This window comes from Brassica rapa, chromosome A03, assembly GCF_000309985.2.
Source record: "Brassica rapa cultivar Chiifu-401-42 chromosome A03, CAAS_Brap_v3.01, whole genome shotgun sequence".
NCBI classification, from domain to species: domain Eukaryota; kingdom Viridiplantae; phylum Streptophyta; class Magnoliopsida; order Brassicales; family Brassicaceae; genus Brassica; species Brassica rapa.
The window spans coordinates 8,645,819-8,654,978 of record NC_024797.2 but is presented as its reverse complement, the minus strand read 5'-3'; the positions used below and the strand labels follow the sequence as shown (position 1 = coordinate 8,654,978).

The following is a 9,160-nucleotide window of genomic DNA, read 5'->3' as shown; positions in this document are numbered from 1 at the left end:
GAACTTAATGTTATTATACATTAATATATATATATATATATATATATATATATATATATATATATATATATATATATATATATATATATATATATATATATATACTCAGTTATATTTTATAAAATGAAAAAAATATATCAAATTTTACTATTTTATAGTTATATCTATCATTTTAAAATAAAACATTGTATTTAACTAAATATGATAAAATTATTTTAAACTGATAAATTAATATATTTTATTTTCACAAACATTAAAAATTTATGCTAGAAATATAATATGTTAGTAGAACGGGTTAATTCATGTATAAATTTAACTTATCTTAAACTTTTATATATATATATATATAGTTATTATCTTAAATGAATAAACATAAAAAAAATATTGATAAAGAAAATCTAGCGCTTTGAATTACGGATCAGGATCATAATAATTAAATAAAAATAATTTTAAAATATAATAATAAAAAATACCAAATATATGTGATGATTTAAAATAATCAATTAACTTACAGCATGAAAACTATCAAATTGTTATATATTCAAATTATTATATATAAACATTTAAATATATAAATAACTTTATAAATATATTTTAATTATGTAAAATATATATAAAAACATGAAAATTAGTACCCGCACGGTTGTGCGGGTCCAAATCTAGTATAGTAATTATTGTGAACAAACGCAAATCAAACTCTAAGAAAATAATAATGTTTAGAGCGAAAATAATAACGAGGCAGATACATGATGTATAGTTGAATGGAGAGGGAAGCTTTTAATGGTCAATGTAAACGGCGACTCGGTTAAGGAAGGAGCTACATACGGCGTTGTGGGAATGAGAGGTCAGAAGTATGCTATAGATGTTTGGTGTGTTTCTGAAGTTATTAATTAATCTGATTTAAATCAGTCTCTCATATCTCCCACATCTCTCAGTTTCCCATTAATTTCTTGATTGTCGTTATGTAGACAACTCCGTGTAAGCTTGGATTACACATCATTGTTCCAGAACCAAATGAAATAACAAATATTAAGATTGAGAATTAGAGGCTGAGAGACCACCATAGAGAGTTCTCGGTGATGTGAATGATTTTGCCGGTGACAGAAAACATTGAAGAGGACTTAGGCCATAGTGATTCAGTTTGATTTGGTTTAATATCGGTTTAAGTGGGTATTTTAAATGATGGTTTACGAATCAGTATTATGTTAGATCAAATATTTAGTTTGAACCGTTTTCCGGTTTGATTTTCAGGTTTAATGGTTTTTACTGGTTTTCTAAAAAACTAAGATTTGTGGGGAAATAGATCTTAAACTTTGTTTTCGGGATATCTAGAACGATGCCATAGTTCGAAAAACATCTGATGTTATATCATAGTTCTCGTGGGAAAATATATTTCGTTTTACTATAAACTTGCAACATACAACAGTTTCGTTTGAGTAAAAACATTTTCATGTTATCAAATCAGTTTTGAACCAGTTTTTTTTTCTTGGAACACAAACTTACTTCCAATAAAACTATTCTTCCATACAATAGAAAGAGTGAATTATTCATCCTCTTTGGCCAAGTTAATAGTAGTTTTATCATCATATACTAATTCTCTATTCAAATTCAGTGAGACTTTAGTGTTATTCGATCGAATTTTAGGTTAGCAGAGGTTGTCTTGAAAAAAGTTATTAGCAAAAGGTAATATTCTCGACAAAATTGAGCTGTATAGTACATGTGCAGATGTTTGGTAGCAACTCGTTTAAACTTTAATATTACAGTTAAACAACAAACAAATGCTAAAAAAACACTAGTGGCTCAATCAATAAAAAAACATAAATGATATAGGAAAATTTGCCAAAAAAATAATATAAAATTTGATTTTAAATGTAAAAGTATACTCTAAATTCAATTTAAACTTTGCATTTACTCCAAATTTAAAATGATTTTGTAGATTTATTCTTTATATTTAAAATGCCAACTTCGTACTACATCATTTGGTACCTTATGTTCATACAAGGAACTGGATATAATCTAGGGTTGAACATAAAAAGAAGAAGTTTCAAACAAAAAAAAGTTTCAGAAATTTTACCAAAAAAAAAGCTTCAGAAAAAAGCATAAAAAGAAGAAGATATTTTAAGATTAACTATCGTGGATGGAGGTGGACGTTGGACCTAGTCCTTTGGAGTTGGGTTTAGCAAAAGGTTACTAATGATGTGATACATAAATGGAACTTGTACTAGGTTATTAACAAGTTGGGGCCAACTATATATTGTTTAATTGAAAGAGTACAATTATATTTATATTAATATTCAAGAGGCCTATCAAATATTATAAGATTCTGACGAACTTTTTAGTTTTAGTAGTCGAGCTTATTATAATTAATAAATAAAAATTGTACTTTTTTTTTGTTCACAAAATAAAAGTTGTACTTGTCCGCTGGTTTTTGTTTATGAAAGACATGTGGGGTGTGGGGGGGGGGGGGGGGGGGAGGGGGGTGTGCGTTTCCCGGTTTTTAGTGGACAAATGCTATATTTTTTTTTTTGTCATCTGATAGATTAAAATTAGATTAAACAACATTTTACACAAAGCCGGAAGAGCCATTGCCTACTCTTCCGGAGCCAAGAGCCAGCGAGGTAACATGTACCACCCAGAGCCATAAGTTGAACATAACATAAACTCTTAAAACTAAACAAAGAAGAAAAAAGATGTCTGAGGCAGGATAGAAAGGAACTTCAGGAAAGGAGTGCTCAACCTTGCACTCAAAGACGATCAAACCTAATGAGAGCTCATCAACAATTAACACAATTTGAGAAGAGCATAGAGATAGGCTGGAAGCACACGAACATCACCAACACATAAACAGAATTTAAAGAGGTTAGAATCCTTAACCGTCGTTGTAAACACCCTTCAATCCCAACTAAGTCTATCCATTGGACCTTGAGAGGGTTCTCCACGCGCCTCATACGCACCATCACCCCACGGCGAAGCCTACAAAGGCTTCCCACGTCTTATTCATACAACCGGTAGCTGAATAAAAACCACTCCAAATCCAAGACTATCATGATCAAATTGGCGGCAATCGACCAACAAAGAAGCATTAGCACTGAGATACACTTATCTCCTTCGGTTCCTCTCAAAACCAAAGTTGAGCACGCAAAAAGCTTTGACCGTCAAATATCAACAAGCACCGGAGTTGACTCCAATGAACAGAGGCAGTACTCCCAAGCCCAAGTAAGACGCCAAACCACTTCCGCAGCTAGACATCCCGCACCCTTCCACTAAGTCCTCTACAGCTTGTCCCAAAGAACAAACAGAGGGAAGAACCTATTTCCAAACCTCACGCCGACATCGAAACAACCGGAGACAAGAACATGAGGAGCCAGAGAGAAGATCAACCAACCAACGAGACGCACCACCATCGAACCAGACTCAAACCCCCTCGAATCTGACAGATTCTCTAATCTCCACTGGCGGAGAGAACACGCCTTTGACAGAGAATCCCACCTCATCGAGAAACGCACCAGCACCCAACCACCGCTCGACCCCCAAAACGCCATCGCCGTCGAACAAAAACTTCATCACTAACCACCACAAGCAAAGCTAAAGAGACTACACAGGGACTATTACTAGATAGGAGAGCTCGAGGAGGTCCTCTCACAGCACGGCGAGGAGCGCCGGCCAGAGAAGACCTCAGATCCGAAAGAAGAGATTGAGGCGGCGCTTGAGTCGTGTGGACAAATGCTATATAAATATAGGAAAATTTGATCCAATAACCAGAAGAAAAAAAACTATATTTCATCAACTAATCATATTATCTTTTCTCCCCTCATTTCTTTTTCTATTTTTCTCTATCCTTTTATTACAAATCTAATATTTTTTAATTAATTATTCATCAAATTAACCCATAAATATATACTAATGAATAAATAAATAACGGTCGAGAACTGAACATTGATTAAAAAGAAAATTTGTCCTTACCAACTAGTTATACAAAATAAGTTTTAGTTTTTTTTCTTTATAATCTACAGGTTATGGTTTCTTAATAACTAAATTATTATCATTTATATATTATTGAGAAACATTATAACTTGTTTGCTATGACACATGTCATTACTAAAATCACTCTTAGAACCTTTAGAGAAATAAATTGGTCTATCATAACATATAGTTCTTACTAAATAATTATTAAATCAGTTAGTAATCTAAAATACAATTCTTTCTTATTTCCTTAAATAAAAACTAAAAAAATTAGATATATAATTTAAATATATATCATAATTGATGATTTTGAATAATAAATATTTGATATATTTGTGTATTATTTATCTTTTTGGTTAATGGGAAATTACAAAAATATCACAATCATAATACCACTTTTCATGTTTACACTAACTATTTTTACTCTACCTACCAAAAAAAAAAACTATTTTTACTCTCATTTTTAATAAAGGGTAAAAGATATTTATATCCCTAGGATTAACTAATTTAGACTTAAAGTTTAGAGTTGAGGGTGAGTAGGGTTTTTAGAAAGTGAAATTCAAGATTCTAATAAATATATAAATAAAATACTTTTAAAATAAATATTTTTTTTAAATAGTTCAAAATAATTTTTCGATTTTCAAAACGAAACTTTGAAAAAACAATTCACAAAAAAATTCAAAAAAAAAATTATAAACAATTTCTAATTTGAAAATTATAATTTCAAAGATGACACTCCAAAAGTTAACTATACCGAACCTTCTTTTTTGGCATCATAGTTTATTTCACCTTGGAATCCCTCTCCAGTTATTACTTATTAGTTACGTTAACACATCAATATTCTCTTGTAGATAGAGCTCAAGAAACCATCACATATCAACTAGTTGTAGTTGGTTTGTATAGCAAACTTAACATTGTTGAATTTTTAACATATCGACTGAAGAAGAAGCAAACATATAAAGTTGGGATTAATCATTAACCTTCTCTCATGTAGATCGATCGGTCTCAAGAAAACATTCACATAGCAAGTGTGTTATCTGAAGAACAACTAATGGATCATTGCAAAATTGTAATCTAGAGAATGATGCTTTTACCCTTCGGATCTACCAAGGAGTTCGACGGGCTGATGATCAACTCTGAGTCTCTGAACATTGTAAAGCTCAACTATTCCATCGTAGTTCTCAGCCCACCACCTCTGAGCCGGCCACTTGTCAAATACCACCCAGCTTCAACAAAGACACAAGTAAATGTCTTAGCCTCTCATTCTCATGTGATGAAGTGAAATATCTAAATCACTAGTGATAACAAAACTAACTAAACCAGTGATACTTCGAGAGAGTAAAAAACACGACATATGTTAGAACAGCTTAAGCGACAAATCTAATCTAATGATATATTTCCCTCTTTTAGATGAGAGGCTTGCAAACCATGTGGTAACTCAATTGTGCAGTCCATCTTGCACAAGCAAAGGCCTTCTTCTTATTTCAATTTTTTTTAGGGAGTCTCAGATACATTCTCATTCTTCCTTCGGTATAGATATCAATAATATTTTATTATGAAATTAATAGATTAATATAATTGCTTCATAAATTTTGGAAACTAGCATTTTCATTAATAAGCAGTAATTTTATCATCAACTTTGTAAATTTATTAAAATAGTTTGTAAAATAGTTAATTATCATTAAGGGCATAGTTAATTTTCATTAATGAAAATACATCAATCAAAATTTTAAAATAATACAATTACTAAACCAATTATCCCCAGTTAGTATATGTTTAATTTTTAAAATTTATGATTTAAATTTGGATGATTTTATTAATGCAAAAGAATAAATATACATTAGTTTTTTCTTTTGGCACCCGTATATATAGGTATTAATAACCCTACCTGACCTACTCCTATATTGGCTTTCGAAGTTACCATCTCACCCGGTCTCATGTGGAAATACCAATAGTTTTCTCTTCCTCGTCTAAGAATACGGAAGTGGAGTGGTTCTGTTCCTTGGCCAAGTTCTTGATCCTTCCATGCATTAACTTTTTTTTTTTTTGAAAAGAATCCATGAATTAACTTGCGTCTTAAGAGACAATGTTTTAATGCCTTTTCAACAATGGAGCATTTCAAATGTTAACTTCACCTAGTCCTCGGATCATAATATAAGTCTGCTTTTTTCTTCTTCTTTTGACATTAAATCACTCTTCAATTGGAGGCTATATTTAAGAAATAATTATGATGAAATATATTTTTCAAATTTTTGATTGGTCCAATTTAACTAAATTTTTTTATCGCATTGTTGTCATATAAGTCCCCTTTTATTTTTGTATGGAAGAATTTATGAAGAACAAATTTCCTAGAACAATTAAGCAAAATAATTTATTGATTATTTTGTTTTTTTTTTCATTAGACGGTCACCAATAAAAAAAGTTTTACGGTCTCATGTGGAAATACCAATAGTTTCTTTTTAGTTTTTACCAAAGATAAATTGGTTTAACAACTAAAATTTCTGGATTATTCAGTGTATATATTTTGGAAGTTACATATTTCACATTCGGAATTATTTAGTGTATATCTTGGAGTTTACATACTAAGGCTTTGTTGGAAGTGGAGAGTACTAGGGTGGACAAAAAAAACCCGAACCGAACCAAGCCAAACCGACCCAACCGGATCCAAACCAAACCAAAATATATGTCTAAACCATTTGGTTCATGATTTTATCAACCCAAGTGGTTCGGTTTGGTTTGATTTTAAACTGAACCAAACCAAAGATTTATAATTAGTTTAACTAAATATACTAATAATATTGAAATTTAATATATTTAACCATTTGACATAAACAACTAAACATAATTTTATACATTTTACTTCTAGATAAATAAAATAAACACAACTAAAAAATATGAATATGAATCTCATACATTAACATCAAAACCCTTGTTTGAAAACTTTTTGTAAATTCATTCACCAAGTTATAAGAATCCCTTGTTTAAATATTTTTAAAAATTAGAAAAAAAATCTTGAATATGTACAATATCTTTCTGATTTTAAGTTTAAAACAATCATCCAAAATAAGTATAATATCTCTAAAATTCAGGAAAATCTTGATAAATATGTATAATATCTTCATTAATTTAGGACAACGTTTCATCTATGAAAAGAAATTAATTTTTATTTATGAAATAATTTAAATTCTATGTTTAATTTTGAAAATCTAAGATTTTAATTTGGATTGTTTGGTTAATGCAGAAAATAAAATATATTAGCTTTTTATTTTAGTATATGTGTGTGTATATCTTGGCCTTTGTAGTTACAGTCTAGTGCACACAAAAAAAGTAGTCACAGTCTCATCCGGCCGTAAAATATATATGGACCTGCAAGAATCAGTAAGGAAGCAAAACGGCATCCTGTGGAGGGTGTATAAGCACGTGATCAACACCACCGCCGGGAAGACCTCGAACCTCGTGATATCGCCGGCGTTGATCAGTGTTATCCTTAGCTTCATCGCCGCTTATAAATCTCCCGGAGCCACCGAAGAACAGATTCTCTCTTTACTAAAGGCTTCTTCTACCGATGAGCTTAACGCCGTGTCCTCCCAGATAGTAACCACCGTCCTTGCCGACAGCACGACAAGTGGCGGGCCAATGATCTCGACAGCGAATGGCTTCTGGATAGAGAAGTCTCTCTGCTGTGTGGAACAGTCTTTCAAGAATCTCTTGGAGACTTCGTATAAGGCTGCCTTCAAACAAGTTGACTTTCGCACTAAGGTAGGTATAGTTTTCTAGATAACCTAACTTCTTAGCTCTGCCAAGCAATGAAACATTAGCTTCGGTACCCCCAAAAACTTAAATTTATGTTACATAGCTCCTTGATCAAAAAAAAAAAAAAAAAAAAAATGTTACATAGCTCCAAATTATGATTTTTTATTAATTTTTTATTAAAGATTTGAAAATTTAAATGTATGTTACATAGCTCCAAATTATGATTTTTTATTAAAGATTTATGGTTCCCAAAACCTTAAATCTGGCATGATGTTTGATGTTGATAGCTTTTGTGTTTTTTTTTTTATTTTGTTTCGTCTTAAAAAGGCTGATGAAGTGTCTGAAGAGGTGAACACATGGGTTGAGAAACAGACAAATGGTCTCATCACTGGTCTACTTCCAGGGCCGGCTTATAAGGGGGGACAAGCGGTGCGACCGCCCGGGTCCGAGCCCGTGTCCCCCGTGTAATGATAAATAAGGAGCCCAATTTTTTATAAATCTATTTTTTAATATATAAAAAAAATTATAAATACAATAAATAAAATTGAAAAGGGCCCAAAATTATTTGATATGTATATAGTTTTATTTTCATTACAAAATATACAAAATATTATTGATTAAATTTTAAAAATATTTTAAATATTATCTCTATATAAATTTTAGAAAGTAAAAAAAAAAAATTTTGCCCTAGGGCCCCTAGCTGTGTTGAGCCGGCCCTGTCTACTTCCACCAAGGTCTGTAACTCATTTGACTGATTACATATTTGCTAACGCCTTGTTCTTCAACGGGAGATGGGATGAAGAGTTTGATCCATCTCTTACCAAGGACTCAGACTTCCACCTTCTTGATGGAACCAAAGTACCTGTGCCCTTCATGTCCGGTGACTTCTTCAGTTACCACCTCGATGTCTACCCAGGTTTCAAAGTCCTAAACTTACCTTACAGAGAAGGACGACGTGACGGTCGTTCGTTCTCGATGCAAATCTATCTCCCTGATGAAAAAGAAGGGTTGCCTGCAATGCTGGAGATGTTAGCTTCTACTCCTGAGGACGAGGACGAGGACATTCCTAGCTACAGGGCAGATATTGGAGAACTCAAGATTCCAAAGTTTAAATTTGGTTTTCACTTTGAAGCCACGGAAGCTCTGAAAAGTTTGGGGTTGAGTCTACCATTGGAGACGATCTTCCACAAGTCTTGCATCGAGGTGGATGAAGTGGGATCCAAAGCTGCAGCTGCTGCTGCTGTAGTCGGTGAAGGTTGTTGTGGTCCTGCGGAAAAGAAGTATGACTTCGTTGCTGATCATCCTTTTCTCTTCCTTGTCAAAGAACACGGAAGTGGAGTGGTTCTGTTCCTTGGTCAAGTTCTTGATCCTTCTATGCATTAACTTGCGTCTAAAGTAATGCCTTTGCGACAATGAAGGCTTTGTTGTTTCTTTCATATTATTA

The 9,160-nt window shown here is 32.2% G+C and overlaps 1 protein-coding gene across 1 annotated transcript; it reads left to right on the top strand.

Annotated features, from left to right (window-relative positions):
* Nucleotides 1–453: 453 nt before the first annotated feature.
* On the top strand, nt 454–9,156 carry LOC103857570 (serpin-ZX). The gene is made up of 3 exons (XM_009134776.2): nt 454–7,722; nt 8,044–8,120; nt 8,427–9,156. The coding sequence occupies exons 1-3, from the start codon at nt 7,324–7,326 to the stop codon at nt 9,097–9,099; spliced, it is 1,149 nt and encodes a 382-aa protein (XP_009133024.1). The 5' UTR covers nt 454–7,323; the 3' UTR covers nt 9,100–9,156.
* The last annotated feature ends 4 nt before the right edge of the window (nt 9,157–9,160 follow it).